The 16,135-nt window shown below is 43.0% G+C and overlaps 1 protein-coding gene across 3 annotated transcripts in view; it reads left to right on the forward strand.

The window, feature by feature from the left end:
• Usp33 (ubiquitin specific peptidase 33) overlaps positions 1 to 16,135 on the forward strand; it is a 52,439-nt gene that overhangs the window by 19,149 nt on the left and 17,155 nt on the right. For 2 of the 3 annotated variants that reach the window (XM_038310890.1, XM_038310891.1), the window contains exons 8-12: positions 6,501 to 6,614; positions 7,088 to 7,166; positions 8,961 to 9,375; positions 12,300 to 12,440; positions 15,397 to 15,509. In XM_038310890.1, the coding sequence (XP_038166818.1) occupies positions 6,501 to 6,614; positions 7,088 to 7,166; positions 8,961 to 9,375; positions 12,300 to 12,440; positions 15,397 to 15,509 (862 nt within the window). The remainder of the gene's footprint in view (positions 1 to 6,500; positions 6,615 to 7,087; positions 7,167 to 8,960; positions 9,376 to 12,299; positions 12,441 to 15,396; positions 15,510 to 16,135) is intronic. The other variant, XM_038310892.1, reaches the window with a different exon arrangement.

Genomic DNA, 16,135 nt, shown 5'->3' on the forward strand with positions numbered 1-16,135 from the left:
CAGAGAGGCAAGAGCCTGGGTGAGGACACCTGCAGTCCCAGTGGGATTGCTGTGTATGCAACTAAGTTAGTTATGTTGTTTTTCTTTTGAGAGTATCTTTTAGCCCAGGTTGGCCTGGAACACTATAGCTGAGGTTAACCTTGAATTCCTGGTCCTTTTCAAGTACTGGCATTACAGGCATCTATAAACATACCCAGTTTATGCCTGTAGTTTTCTAAGGAATGATCCTGGTTTAGACTTCCAGGACTATGCCCTTGAGCAAAGTATTTGTGTTGCTTTTTGCAGAGCTTGGCTTTAAACTTAGGGTCTTAAGCCTGCTGCTCTACTGGATGATGTCTATGGCAAGTCTATTTTTGTACAGAAAACAAGGAGCCTACACTTATCAAATACTGAGATCATTTTTAGGTTAGAAATCTTATGAAAGTGTTTTAGCTATTTCTGTGTGTAATCCTGTGAATAGAGCAGTTATTTTTCTCTCCTTGTCTGTGGCACAGACTGAGTGGTTATTATTGATGGCTTGAGTCAGGGTGGAATTCGGAACCAGTGACTGGCATTGTCGAAGCCTAGCCTGAGTTTGTAAGCAGCAGCCTTGGGAAAGAGCTTAGCACCGAGAACCTGGAAGAAAATCTGTGTGGCAGACATAGTAATTGAGAAGTGATTACATAGTTCCATGTGCAGTCCACATTAAAACTGAAGTCTTTGGTGTGGTAGGAGACCACCAAAGTCCTTTTACTGCAGGGTAATAATCTATTTTATAGCACCAGTTGCCATGTGGATAGTGGATTGTAGGTGATTATAGACAAAAGTTTAATTTGGGAAAACAAGACTTGCAGTAGTGTAGGTAAGGATAATGGTGTCTTGCACAATCTTGGAGCGCATGCGTTGGAGAAAGACAGTTTTTAGGAGAAAAGATGGTTGCTAGGATATGATTAGAGTAAACAGGGAAAGGAGGAGATATGAATTAATAGAATCATAGGATGAAGGAACTGTTTTATGCTTAATTTTGTATTTTATGTGTGCAGGTGTTTTACCTACACTGTATGTTGGTACACCATGTTTATCCCTGGTTCCCACAGCCCAGAGAAGGGCATTGGACCCCCAGGAACTAGAGGTGGTTGTGAGGTTCCATGCTGGGGCTAGGGGTTAGAACTGGGTCCTCTGGAGAAGCAGCAAGGCCTCTTAAATGCTGACTCTGGGTTTTCTCTTCCTGTCTCGTTCTCTTTCATATGCACAATGCTGATGGTAACAAGAATGTAGGAGATTGTAACAACAGCAGCAACAACAACAACAACAACAATAATAATAATTCAGGTTCACTTGAAAGTAAGATTTTGAGCATGTTAACTTTAAAACGTCATGACAACTGTCAGTTTGGGCATATAAATTCAGTTGAGATAAGATGATTGGAGGCTGATGTTATACGAATTTGGCCATCACTGGTATATTGGTAGGGATTCAAAATGATCCAAGAGAAGAGTGTATTTAAAAGAGAAGCAAGGGGCTGGAGAGATGGCTCAGAGGTTAAGAGCACTGGCTGCTCTTCCAGAGGTCCTGAGTTCAATTCCCAGCAACCATATGGTGGCTCACAACCATCTGTACTGAGATCTGGCGCCCTCCTCTGGCGTGCGAGGATACATAGAGGCAGAATGTTGTATACATAATAAATAAATAAATCTTAAAAAAAAAAAGAGAGAGAGAAGCAAAATCAAAGAATCAGAGTCATGGAGAACCATGGTGCCTGAGAACAGAAAGGCTACTAAGAAAAAACAAGTTGCATGAGAGGGATAGTAGAATACATTGGCTGAGATTTGTTTAGGAATGAGGGCAGCTGACATGGTGCATGTCTGCACTTGTGTAAGCAGGAGGAGACTGAGGCAGAGTCGTCATGAGCTTGAAGCCAGCTTCAGCTACATAGGACTCCCTCCTACCTCCCACCATTTCTTTCTCTTTTCCTCAGCATCTCAGTACTTCTCTGCCTGTTTCCATGCCTTCTTCCTTTCTTGTTTTCTCCAGATAGGACCTCTCTGTGTAGCTCAGGCTAGGCTTGGACTCATGGTATTCCTCCCGCTCCTGTCTCCTAAGTGCTGGAACTACAAGACTCTTCCTAAAATTGGAAACAAAAACAAAAAAGAGATTGGTTGTTGTGATTCAAGCGTTTTTATCCCAGCATTTAGAAAGCAGAGGTCTCCTTAGTGAGTTCCAGGTCAGCTTGAGTGGCCTAGAAAGATCTTGACCTCGAAAGAACAATACTCAGTTTTATATGGAAAAACAAAAAGCCCAGGATAACTAAAACAGTCCTGCACAATAAAAGAACTTCTGGAGGTATCACCATCCCTTATTTCAAGCTCTACTACAGAATTGTAGTAATAAAAATACACATGATATTGGCATAAAAACATATACGTTGATCATGGAATTAAATCAAAGACCCAGATGTAAATCCACATACATATGGACACTTGATTTTTAATAAAGAAGCCAGAAATATACAACGGATAAAAAAAACAAATGGTGCTGTTCTAACTGGATGTCTGCATGTAACAGAATGCAAATAGGTAATTACCGCCCTGCACAAAACTCAAGTCCAGGTATATCAAAAACTTCAATATAAAACCAGATACAGAGAACCTGACAGAAGAGAAAGTGAGGGACTGAACACATTGGCAAAGGAGACAGCTTCCTGAACAGAACACCAGTCTTTTTTTTTGGTTTTTTGAGACAGGGTTTCCCTGTAGTTTCTAGAGCCTGTCCTGGAACTAGCTCTTGTAGACCAGGCTGGCCTCGAACTCAGAGATCCGCCTGCCTCTGCCTCCCGAGTGCTGGGATTAAAGGCGTGCGCCACCACCGCCCGGCAGAACACCAGTCTTATAGGCACTAAGATCAACAATTAGTAAATCGAACCTCTTGAAACTGAAAAGCTTCTGTAAGGCAAAGGAAACCATCAAAAGGACAAAATGGCAGCCTACAGAATGGAAAAAGATTTTTACCAACCCCACATCAGACAGAGGGCTGATTTCCAAAATATATAAAGAAATCAGGAAACTAAATAATCAAAAACCTCAAATAATCCAATTAAAAATGGGTTACAGATTTAAACAGAATTCTCAGCAGAGTAATCTCAAATGGCTAAGAAACACTGAAAAAATGTTCAACATCCTTAGATATCAGGGAAATACAAATCAAAATGACTCTGAAATTCCATCTTAAAGCTTGTCAGAATGGCTAAGATCAAAAACACAAATGACAGCACATGCTGGAGAGGATGCGGAGCAAAGGGAACATCCTGGTGGGAGTGCAATCTTGTACAGCCACTTTGGAAATCAGTCTAGTAGTTTCTCAGAAAATTGGGGATTGATTTACCTCCAGACCCAGCAATGCCAGTCTTGGGCATGTAGCCAAAAGACGCGCCATCCAAGCACAGGGACACTTGCTCAGCCACGGTCATTGTGGCTTTAGTTATGATAGCCAGAACCTGGAAACAACCTAGATACTCCTCAGCAGAGGAATGGATAAAGAAAATGTGGCACATTTACACAATGGAGTATTGCTCAGCTGTTGGAAAACATAACATGAAATTTGCAGGCAAATGGATAGAACTAGAAGAAATCATCCTGACTTAGGTAACCCAGTCAGTTAACAATAACACACGAGAAAGACAAACATGGTGTGTGCTCACTCGTCAGTGGACATTGGCCGTAAAGGATAACCATGCTACAATCCACAGACCCAGAGAGGTTCTCCCTGGGAAGGGGAAATAGAGTTCATGGGTGGATGAGGCAGGTGGGGGTGGGAACAGAAGGGATCATGTGGGGGAGAAGGAGGATGGAGTAGGAGCACTGAGAGAAATGAGAGAAATGCTTGGCATTGGGCATTTCGGGGACGAGGTGGAAACCCACTGCAGGGGAAACTCCCAGGAATCCATGATGGCGACCCCAGTGGAGACTCCTAACCAGCCCTCTTCTGCAACCAGGCAAGGCTTTTAGTAGAGGAATTGGGACACCAACCCAGCCACAAAACCTTTGATCTGCAATTTGTCCTGCTTGGAAAATGTGCTGGGGTAAAGGGGGCACAGAACTTGTGGGAGTAGCCACCCAGTGACTGGTGCAACTCAGACCACTAGAGGAAGCCCATCCCTGACACTGCCTGGAGGGCCAGGACCCAGGGGCTGGACAGCATAGAGACCTAGGATAGATCCAAACATGACTGGCGAATATTCCTAATAATAGTCTGCTATACTTGTAGGCCAGAGCTTAGCATAATCGTCATCAGAGAGACTTCAGATAGGAGCATTAGGTGGAGCTCAGGGAATCCTGCAGAAGAAGGGGAGGGAGGATGGTAGGAGTCAGAGGGGTCAAAGACACCACAAGAACACAGTCCACAACAACTAACCTGGACTCATAGGGTCTCACAGAGACTGAAGTGACAGTCAGGGAGTCTGCATGGGTCTGACCTAGGTCTTCCATGTATATGTTATGGTTGTGTAGTGTGGTGTTCTTGAGGGACTCCCAGTGCTGGGAGTGGGGCTGTTTCTGACTCCCTAGCCTGCTTTTGGGACCCTTTCCTCCTACTGGGTTGCCTTTTCTAGCCTTGGTGTGAGGGTGTGTGCCTGATCTTATTGTAACCCATTATGCCATTGTTCTGGTTACTGTTTCTATTGCTGTGACAAAGCACCATGACCAAAAAGCAACTGGAGGGGGAAAGGGTTTATTTGGCTTATACTTCAGCATTGCTGTTTATCACTGAAGGAAGTCGGGACAGAAACTCAAAGAGGGCAGGGTCCTGGAGGCAGGAGCTGATGCCGAGGCCATGGAGGGTGCTGGTTACTGACTTGCTCAGCTGCTTTCTTATGGAACCCAGGACCACCAGCCCAGGGATGGCCCTACTCGCAGTGGCCTGAGCCCTCCCACATTAATCACTAATTGAGAAAATGCCCTACAACTGGATCTCATGAGGGCATTTCCTCAGCTGAGGTTCCTTCCTCTCTGGTGCCTCCAGCTTGTGTCAAGTTGACACACAACCAGCCAGTAAAACTGACCCATGTCAAATTAACACACAAACACAGCACTTATTAAGCTACAACCCTTCCTTTCTTATTCACCAAGTGCTCACACTGAAATTTCAGACCCTTTAAAATAGCCAATTTCTTTTAAAATTCAAAGTCTCTCAACGGTGATCTCCATTAAAATAAAGAATAAAAGAAATACTCTCTTTAAGAGGGAAGAATCAGGGCACAGTCACAATCTGAGCCAAGCAAACCAAACTCCAACAGTATAAATCACTCAATGTTCCACTATCTGCTTCTGGGCTCCTCTGAAGGACTTGGGTCACTTCTCTGGCTCTGCCCTCTGCAGCATACAGAGCTTCCAGGCTCCAGTTGACTTTCCTCGACTGCTGCTGTTCTTGTGGTCAACCCATACTACCAGCATCTCCAAAATGCTGGGGTTTTCTGCTGCAACTGGGCTGTACTTTCACCAGCAGCCTCTCATAGGCTCTCTTCATGGTGCCAAACGCCATCCTTGCATGACCCCTTCAGTCCTGGCTGCACCTCCACCAATGAATGGCCTCTCCTAGCCCCTCACAGTGCCAAGCCTCAGCTGCTCTCCATGACCTCTTTATGCTGTCAAAACCAGTACCACCTGGTGACTCCTACACTGTACCAGTCTGCCTGCCAGCACGGGTACAACCTTGGCCACCTCTGGAACTGTGCTCTCAGGAAACACTTCCCAGAAGATCGCACTTCAGTGGTCCTTCTGTTCGTCCGTCCGTCTGTCCATCCTTCCTTCCTTTTTTTTTTTGAGACAGGGTTTCTTTGTACCTGTGGTGTCCTGGAACTCACTTGGTAGATCAGGCTGGCCTCAAACTCATGGAGATCTACCTGTCTCTGCCTCCTGAGTGTTGGGATTAAAGGCGTTTGCCAGCACCTCCTGGCTATTATTATAGCCCAGAAATCCGCTTATTCACAGCTATTTTCTTAGCTCTAACTCAGCAGCATCAAATATCCAAGCAAAGCAGAATTTCCCTTCCTTCCCCATTTGTGTTTTGTCACAGCAGTAGAAACCCTGCCTGAGACTGTGTGACAACACTTGCTGTGTTTGCTTGATGCCCCGTGAAGCCTGCTTTTAAGGGAACTGCAGGAGCAGGGCATCCGAGGAGAGGAAATGGGAGGAAGATGTAGGGAAACTGTGGTTCAGATGTAATATATGAGAGAAAAATTTTTAAAAAGGAAAAAATAAGTAAATAAATAAATGAAAGACATGGTGAGGGGAGTCCCATGTTACAGATGTCACAGAGACAGAACTGGCACGTGCTCCCTGATTGGGCAACGGAGAGGCCTCTGACTTGGAGGTTCTACACGTGAGCGGTTCAGCTAATGAATGGTGCAAAGGGCTGACCGCTAGACAGGTAGAGGCTGTCGTGTGCCGTCAGTTCACTGGGCAACTAGAAATGAATGAGAATTCAGCTTTGGTTCCACTCTCATATTTTCCTCTCTCTTAAACTAGTCCACCTTTGACACAGTTCTTTCTTGACTGTGGAGGACTGGCTAGAACAGATAAGAAGCCAGCAATTTGTAAAAGTTATCTCAAGCTAATGACAGAATTGTGGCACAAGAGCAGGTATGTACTTACTATAATTATCTTTAAAAATCAATATATAAATATGGAAAGTGTGCAGATCTGTTTGGAGGGCTGAGAAAGTGTGGGAATGCGGTTTGAGTTAGGTCAGGGGTTAGATTTGAAACTGAAATGCAGATGAGGCGCTGTGGCCGTCAGTGTCAGCTGCTGATCCGTGAGCTGCAGTTCTTGTCGCATGCGTGGTCGCAGTGCTGCAAAGCCTCCCCAGACTGTGGGCTCGACAGGCAGAGCAGGCCTCGCCAGCTGCCTGTGTCCTGTATCTACGCACAGTGGTAATATTGGTGATTATTTGACATACTATGTTAATTTTCTTTTAGCACTGTTTAGAAGTTGTGTTTTTGGAAAAAATACTGTGCACTGTGAGAGTAATAAAATTATAAAAAAAATGAAAAAAAAACCTACAAAAATCTTTAAATATTTAAATATTTAAATATTTAAAACTGTTTCTTTTTCAGGCCGGGATCTGTTGTGCCTGCTAATCTGTTCCAGGGAATTAAAACTGTGAACCCAACTTTCCGAGGCTATTCTCAGCAGGTTAGTTATTCCTTTAAAGAGCCTTACTCTTTTTAAGGCTTATTTTATTTGTATGAATGTTTTTTTTTTTTTTTTTTTGGTTTTTCGAGACAGGGTTTCTCTGTAGCTTTGGAGCCTGTCCTGGAACTAGCTCTTGTAGACCAGGCTGGTCTCGAACTCACAGAGATCCGCCTGCCTCTGCCTCCACTTTAATAATCTGGGATTAAAGGCGTGCGCCACCACCGCCCGGCTGTATGAATGTTTTGCCTGTGTGTATGTACACGTGTTCACTATGTGTGCCTGGTGCCAACAGAGGCTAGAAGATGGCACCAGATCCCCTGAGATTGAAGTTACAGGGGCCCGTGAGCCTCATCATGTGGGTGCTGGGAACTGAACCTGGTTGCTCTGCAAGAACAAGTGCTCCTAACTGCTGAGCCATCTCTCCAGCCTCCACTTTAATAATCTTTAATAAGTAGAAAATGTTAATCTTCCTTTGTTATTTCCCCATTTACCTTTCTGATTTGCTCCTTTGTGTCTGTAGAGTTGGGGCTTTGGTGACAGGGCTTCTATAGCCCTGGCTGGTCTTGGCCTTTCTGTTCAGCTGAAGATGACCTTGGGTCCCTCCTCTTCTCTGCCTCTCATGTGCTGGGGCTACAGAGGTGCCACACCACACCTGGCTGTGTGCTTTTGCATTTCTGTGGATCCAGTGGATGGCTGCAGGGCCTGTTGGATGCCAGGCAGGCATTCCACCACTGCGTTGCACCTTCTAACTTCTGTGTGCTTCCCTGCTGTCATAGGGCAGCTTCAGTTATCGTGGTTCATTTAGTACCTTGAGAATTTATAACTGGTCCTCACACATTTCTCTCTTCTCAAACTATTACTTTTTTTCTACTAACTTCCAATATAAATTTCCGAATCTCTGGAGATTATAATCTAGTGCTGCGGGTAGTGGGCCAGGAAGTTGTTTTATTTAACGTTATTTGTGTGTGTGTGTGTGCGTGCGCGCGCGCGGAGGGGTATGCACATGCCCGGTGCATGTGTTTAGGTCAGAGGACAGCTTTGTAAAGTGGGTTGTCTTTACACCGCCTTCTGACTTGCGTAGGAAATGGTCAATGATCGACTGAGCCATCCTTGCAGCTCGGCTCGGGAATTTTTATTATCAACAAGTTCTTAGGATCCATCAAGAATTTTTTTTTCTTTTTTCTTTTCCAGTTTTTTGAGACAGGTTTCTCTGTGTAGTCCTGGCTGCACTGGAACTCACTCTATAGAACAGGCTAGTCTTAAACTCACAGAGATCCACCTGCCTCTGCCTCCCAAGTGCTGGGATTATCCACTACTGCCCGATAATTTTTCTTTAAGACACAATCCATGGATGGGAAAAGCTCTAACTTAAACCAACTTACATAATATTTATTATTTTTATTTATTAATTTTTTTATTGATTTTTTTTATGGAGCTCTACATTTTTCTCTGCTCCCCTCCCTGCCTCTCTCCTCCCCTTCAGCCCTCTCCCAAGGTCCCCATGCTCCCAGTTTACTCGGGAGATCTTGTCTCTTTCTACTTCCCCATAATATTTATTTTAGGATGTATTTCTGAATTGCAGTTGTCAGCTGAGGAAAATCCTTATTTTCTGTTTCATCAGTTTCTTCCCAAAGCATTGCTTTGTTTGCCTTGCTTTTGGAATGCAGTGAGTTGCAGCTCTGCTGAGCGTGAGCTACGGATGTATTCAGTCCCGTATTCTGCCTGTGTCGTTCCTGTCCTAGGCTCCACAAGCGTTTGCTCTACACTCGTAATGTGATTGTTGTTGATCTGCAGGATGCCCAGGAATTCCTTCGCTGTTTGATGGATCTGCTTCATGAGGAGTTGAAGGAGCAGGTCATGGAAATAGAGGAAGACCCTCAAACACTGACTTCTGAGGAAGCAGTGGAGGAGGAGAAGAGCCAGTCGGATGTGGACTTTCAGTCCTGCGAGTCTTGCAGCAGCAGTGAGAAAGCGGAGAATGAGAGCGGCTCCAAAGGCTTCGCCGAGGACAGCAGTGAGACCACGATGCTCATCCAGGGTGCCGACGACCTCGAGATGGCCAAGGACTGGCAGAGAGAGAAGATGTGCAACAAGATCAATAAAGCAGAGTCTGAAGTAGAACTGGATAAAGATAGAGACACCGTATGTGACACAGTTGACCTGAACAGCCAGGAGACCGTCAAAGTGCAGATACATGGCAGAGCTTCAGGTGACAAGTTAATAATCAGATAGTATTTCCTGAGCAGGGGGAGTGCTTACCTAACTGTCACTTTTGGAACAACTCGTTCGTTTGTTTTTGCGGCAGGATCTCAGTGTGTACTCTTGGCTGGCCTGGAACTTACTATGTAGTCCAAGTTATCCTTAAACACATCCACCCCCCTCTGCCTCTTGAATGCTGAGACTAAAGGGGAGTACTATCATGCCTTATTTTGGGGATCTTTAGCTAATAGACTGTAAGTTTAATGCTGTCCATTTTAAGTGTTAAAATCATAAAATTATGAAACTAAAAGTAAGATAATTTTGTGGATCATTTACTTAGGAATTTTTTTTTTTTTTTAAGCAAGGGCTCCTCAGAATTCCTTTATATGGTTACATAGTAATCTAGAAAATTAGTCCCCTTGGAATTTTCTCTTTGATTTCTGTTGCCATCCTGGCAAAAAGAAAAACTCAAATTTTCTTTTCCTTTCTTGCCAGGAAAGGACATCATATCCCACTACAGATGGTTGTGAGCCACCATGTGGTGGCTGGGGATTGAACTCAGGACTCTGAAAGGGCAACCACTGCTCTTAGCTGCTGAGCCATCTCTCCAGTGCCCAACCCAAATTTTCTAATCATGCATGTTATTATATTTCAATGGTTCTCACTGTAGCCAATATGTACATGAACTTTGTTAGGATATATTATATCATAATATTGGACAGTGTTCCTTTGAGAAAGGGCAAATACCCAAATGAAAGAAAGGAGTTAAGTTGCTTTATATACCATATTTATCTCTTTATACCTTGATGTGGCATTGACTACTCTAAATTCTGTAAAATTAGATGATTAGGAAATCAGATGATGTGACTCAGTGGTGAAGAAGTAACATAAAGTTCATTTCTGTAGCAGCTGGAGAGGACTAGTAAGCAGTCTGAAGTATCAGAGTGCACTAAAGGTCTTTCTTGAACTGTGTTTCCTTAGTATAGGAATACTGCCTTGTGCCTTCTAGCTGGGAAATCCAGGAGTGCTTAGACTCTTTACAGACTCGCTGTGGGTAGAAGTTCTTCAGTCAGTAAATGCCTGAATGTTAGTTCTGATAACCAGACTTCCTGTCAAAAGCCAAAGGGAAGCATAATTCAGGGACAGACTACTAGCGTGTGGGTTTGTTCTTAACACATAGTAACTAGATAATGAACTAAAGTAGGTCTGAGCATTTTATGTTTTAGATCCTGAGTGGAAAACTGTGGCCAAGATGATGTAGTGCACTGGACCTGAACTATTCACTGTCTGTCCCTACAGAAACACTCACTACCCTCTGAAGCCTTTCACTTCTCTTTAGGAAGTCCAGAACAAGGCTTTCACCACTAGCATTTTGCTGTCTTCTTTAGTCATGGTTGACGTGTTTTTATTATTATTATTATTATTATTATTATTATTATTATTATTATTATATATTTATATTTTTGTGAATGAGTGTTTTGGCTACATGTGTGCATGTGCACTACATGTATGTCTGGTGTGCAGTGAAGCCAGAAGAGGTTGTCAGATTCCCTGGGACTGGAGTTATGGATGGTTGTAAGTTACCGCCATTTAGATTCTGGGAACTGAACCTGGATTCTCTGCAAGAGCAGCAAATGCTCTTACTGCTGAGCCTCTCTCCAGCCTGTGGTTGATATCTTCATCCACAGCTTTCCCTCTGCCTCTCTGTTTGCACAGTCATTCAACACAGTTTCTTGTGTTGGGAGATAGATATGCTAGGCACTAAGACTCTAGCAACATACTGTCAGAGTAGCAGCTGTGAGATCTTGCTTGATGCCTCATATAGTTATGTTCCAAAGAGATGGTGTCCTGAGAGCTTATTTTTATTACTTTAAAAATAAATATGATTAACTTATACCTGAATTTCTTTTAAAAAAATTGTTTATGTGTATATGTATTTGCACACAAGAGTTGTTGAAACCCTAAGTGTACCACATGTGTGTAGGATCCCACAGAGGCCAGAACTGGGCATATGATCTCTTGGAACTGGAGTTACAGGCAGTTGTGAGCCGCCATGTAGTTGCTGGGAACTGAACCTCTGCCCTCTAAGAGCAGTAAGAGCTTGTATTCACTGAGCCACCTCTCTAGCTCCCAATGCCTAAGTTTCTTGTTTGGTTTTCATTACTGAGTTTATTTGGGACAATAGTCTTTTCTCTCACTTAAACAATCCGTGGGCTGAGGGAGCATGGGTCAGTGGTGGAACATTTGCTTAGCATTTTTTGAGGTCTTGGGTTCCTTTCCCAGCACAGTGAAAAAAATAAATAAATAAAAACAACATGGGTGGAGCTACCGAGATGGGTTAGTACTTAGAGCCCCTCACTGGGTGGCCACAGTTGTCTGTAGCTCCAGCTCTCCTGGCGTCCAGTGGCGTCTACACTCAAGTGTACGTATTCACAGAGACACAGGCACAAAATGTGAAGAAGTGTCAGGAAGCAGACATGGCAGTACATGCCTTTAGTCCCAGCTTTTGTGAGGTAAAGGTGAAGGGTCAGGTGGAATATGACCTCATCCCTGGCTACGTAGAGTAGCCAGCCCGAGTTACATGATTCCTTTTGTAACTCGTGGGCAGATTTTTAGATTTTTAGAAATTTTACTAAATTTGGGAAGTGTGATTGTCTTTGGTTTTGTATCACCACTGCTTGCTGCTAACTGACCATAGCAGTGATGTGTTAGGCATTAATTGAATACCTAGGTGGAGAAATCACTGTTACTTTGCTTGGCAAGCACTTTGGTGTTATTTCACTTGGCATTTGCTAACATAGACTGTCTTCAGTCTATCACATTAAGGAGTCTTTCCATTAGTTAGCCTTATTGGCCACATGGAATAAAACTGCTTAATAGTTTTAGTTATAATTTTAATTGAAGGTAATAATAATAAAAATTTAAATATTACAGAATATATCACTGACGTCCATTTGAATGACCTGTCCACATCACAGAGTCTTCCATCCAATGAAAGTGTTAATACACGTTTATCAGCAAGCCCTCCTAAGTCAGGCAACCTGTGGCCGGGACTGACCCCTCCACACAAAAAAGGTAAAGGAATTCCCCCACTCCAGTTCCTCAGTTTAAACTGCTGATCCAATGTTGGTAGAGTAATTTGAAATATGTGCTCTCTTAGAGTTGATAGGATTACACAAGCACCATCAGAATTTTTTATCCGTGGTTCTCTTAAAGTTTAGTCGTGCATTTTAATATTGTATGTGCATATGTCTCTCCCTGCATGTGTGTGTGTGCACCACGTGTGTCCCTGGGCATCTGTTCACCTGAAGCTGAAATGGACGTTTGTGAGCCATTATCTGAGTGCTGGGAACCAAGCCTGGGTCCTCTGTAAGAGCATCAAGTGCGCATAACTGCTGAGCCTTCCCAGCCCTCTTACGTCACCTTTTCTGTGCCTTTTAACCCATTTTGTCCTACAATTTCGAATCAGATTATTGCCCTCCCCCAAGGCCTGCCACACCGACACTCTGATCCTGATGGACCCCTGACGCCTGCCACTCCTGTTGTTCCCCTTTCCCAGAATGCCCTGTAAATGATACTACACAGTAGGTAGGCTTAGGAAATAGCCTTTTAAAAAATATATATGTAGCATAATGTATTTAAGAATTGGACTGCATTATTTCATATCTGAATACTTTTTTCCCTACCAAGTCACGTTTAAATTGTATTATTTATTCCTCATCAAGGGATTTTTGAATTGTTTACAGTTTTTGGCAATTATGAATAATACCACTGTAGATATTTGTGTATAGTTTTTATATGATCCTAAAGGTTTTGTTTGTCAGAGATAAGGTCTGAGGATTGTATTTCCTGGGTTTTATGTTCATTTTATACGCAGTGCTATACAAAGCTGCCCATCTTCCCGAGTGTCTGCACCATTCTGCGCTGTCACTGCTTTATATCAGGATGCTAGCATCCTAAAGTGTTAAACTATAAACCTAGAGAGGGCCCTGTGAGTGCATGCCTTTAGTCCCAGCACTTGGAGGAAGGTTGATCTGTGTGGAATCGAATCCAAGGACAGCGTGGTCTAAATAGGGCTGTGTAATGAAAACCTGAACAAACAAACAAGCAAACAGAAAAACATAGTTGAAGGTCTTAGAGACACTTTTACAGACATGAAAACATGGACCAGCGAGGTGGGCCAGTGGATCACAGTCTTGCTATATACAGACATGAAAACACAGACCAGCAAGGTGAGCCAGTGGGTAACAGTCTTGCTGTATAAGCATGGCAGGCACAGTTTGATCCACAGAACCCACAGTAAAGGGAAGAACTGACTTCCCCGAGTTGTCTTCTGATCTCCATATTTCACCTTCATCTACTCTGCCCCCACATACAAAACAAAAACCACCATCTATGAAAGAACTAAAAAGTCTTGGCAAAGGACCTTGTTAAGATTTTTTAAAAAGGGGAGGGTAAGATTAGAAAGAGATATTTGTAGGCTGAAAAAGAACCTGTATCCAGAAGAATGTGTATAACAGACCTCACTAACAGAATCTTTTCTTCATATGAGCCCCAGTGCAAAACAAGCAAGTGCAGTTGGGACTGTTCCGAAGGGTGATGTTCAGGCTAGGCCTCCTGTCTCATCCTTACACTTTTACCCTGGCTCTCCATCTTCATTTCCTTCCTCTGACTTGAGCGTAGATATACCAGTGATGGGGGCTAATTCCTTATTTTGCATATGGAACAAATGAGTAAACTATTATGCTCTTTAATATTAACTAATTTCAGATTGTTTTCATAGTCCCCTATGTACATTTTATGTGGCCAAGAATCATAAATACTTTAAAGCCAGCTTAAGCCTTATTTGATTTTTGATTGGCTTCTCTAAGTAGTGATTTTTTAAAAAAATGTATTTTTACTATTATTCATGTATATGTGTTTTTCCATGTATACATGCTATATGTGTTTGGACAGTTATGGAAGCTGGAAGCAGATGTAGGATCCCCTGGTGCTAAAGTTGCATGTAGATGCCTGTAACATGAGGGCCGGGCTCGCTTGTTGGGGTTTATGTCCTGCCCAGTTCCCCACAGCCGGCAAGCCCCAAAGAAAAATCACACAGAAATCTCCATAAGTTATAAAACTGATTGGCCCATTAGCTCAGTCTTCTTATTAGCTTTTGTAGCTTATATTAACCCATTATTCTTATCTATGTTAGCCATGTGGCTCAGTACCTTTCACAGTTTCTTTATTAACCAGTGAAAGTAACACATTGGCAGATGACCCTCCTACATCAGATGCCTTATGTAGGTGCTGGTCCTCTGGAAGAGCACAAGTGAGCCATCTCTCCAGCCCTAAAGTAATGCTCTTGGATGGCATTTTGAATTTTTATTTGGTATAGTAATTAAAATTTTTCGTTATGTGTGTTTGTGTACGTGTGTGTGTGAGTGCACATACCACAGCATACTTTAGAGGTCAGAGGACATCTTGTTCATTTTCTCCTTAGATCAAACTCAGGTCTGAGGCTGTACAGGAAGCATTTCTACCTGCAGAGCATCTTGCAAGCTGAGTAACTTCTACTGTTAAAAAATTCTAAAGATGCTGGAGGGCCCAGTGGCTAAGATTGTATATAGGGTTCAGGACCCAACAGTTACATCAGGTAGCTGTCAACTGCTTCTGACTCCAGCTCAGGGAATCCAGTGTCCTCTTCTGGCTTCCATGGGCACCCACATGCACATACACACTGACATAGTATACACATTCATAAATAAATAACTCTTAAAAAGGAAAAGGTTCTAGAGGACGCCAGGCATGCAGTGAACGTGGGCAGCAGGCGTGGCAGTAGGTGTGGCAGCACGCTCTAACCCAGTGTCAGGCAGTGGAAGCCAGGGAACCGGGATTCAGGGTCAATTGTAGTGTCATAGGGAATTTGAGGCCAATCTATACTACATAAGATTGTCTCAAAAAACAAAATCCAAGACAATGCAAAAATATTTTAGAGAAAAATATTCAAGGAACTAATGGTTCTTTTTAATGTTTTTTTTAATTCTAGCTCAGTCTGCATCTCCAAAGAGAAAAAAGCAGCATAAGAAATACAGAAGTGTCATTTCTGACATATTTGATGGAACAATCGTTAGTTCAGTGCAGTGTCTGACGTGCGACAGGGTGAGTAGGAGGGAACCACAGCACACAGCACATTCCTCTTAAATGACTTTAAGAGCCTGAGGAGGTCCAAGAGTTAAACTGCCATTGCTGTTGCAGAACATGCATACATGTCTGTTGTGTGTCAGTCATTGTAGATGGGAGGGATGAGACACGTCCTTTGGAAAGGACCTTGGCTCTCGGTCTCTTTTGGTTGCATAGGAAGGTGAGAAGTTGCTTGGCAACAAGATAGTTAACAGTGCTTATTCTCTGAAGGCTGAAGAAATTAGGTGTGCCTGGAAACGGTTGTGTTCACAAGCAAAGGCAATTAAGTGTGTGTTTTACATTTGGTTTTGTAGGCAGCTTGTAAAGACATAGGTGATTCAATAATAAAGATAATGCCAGATTCACAAACACAAGAAAAAAAACTGACAGATGTCCGTGTCTCAAACATAAATTAAAATTATCGTGAGGGTTTGACTAACACCTACTCTTTCGAAATTCTTCATTCTCACTTCAGTGCAGGGTGGATATGGTTGATGAGTGTGAAATACTGTCTCAAAAGCAAGAGAAATAAGCTTTCCCATATTGTGTCATAGCATTAAGTCAAATGGAAGGCATTCAGTAGGGTCATATTACATAGACAGTAT

Source organism: Arvicola amphibius, chromosome 14 (genome assembly GCF_903992535.2).
Source record: "Arvicola amphibius chromosome 14, mArvAmp1.2, whole genome shotgun sequence".
Taxonomy (NCBI): Eukaryota; Metazoa; Chordata; class Mammalia; order Rodentia; family Cricetidae; genus Arvicola; species Arvicola amphibius.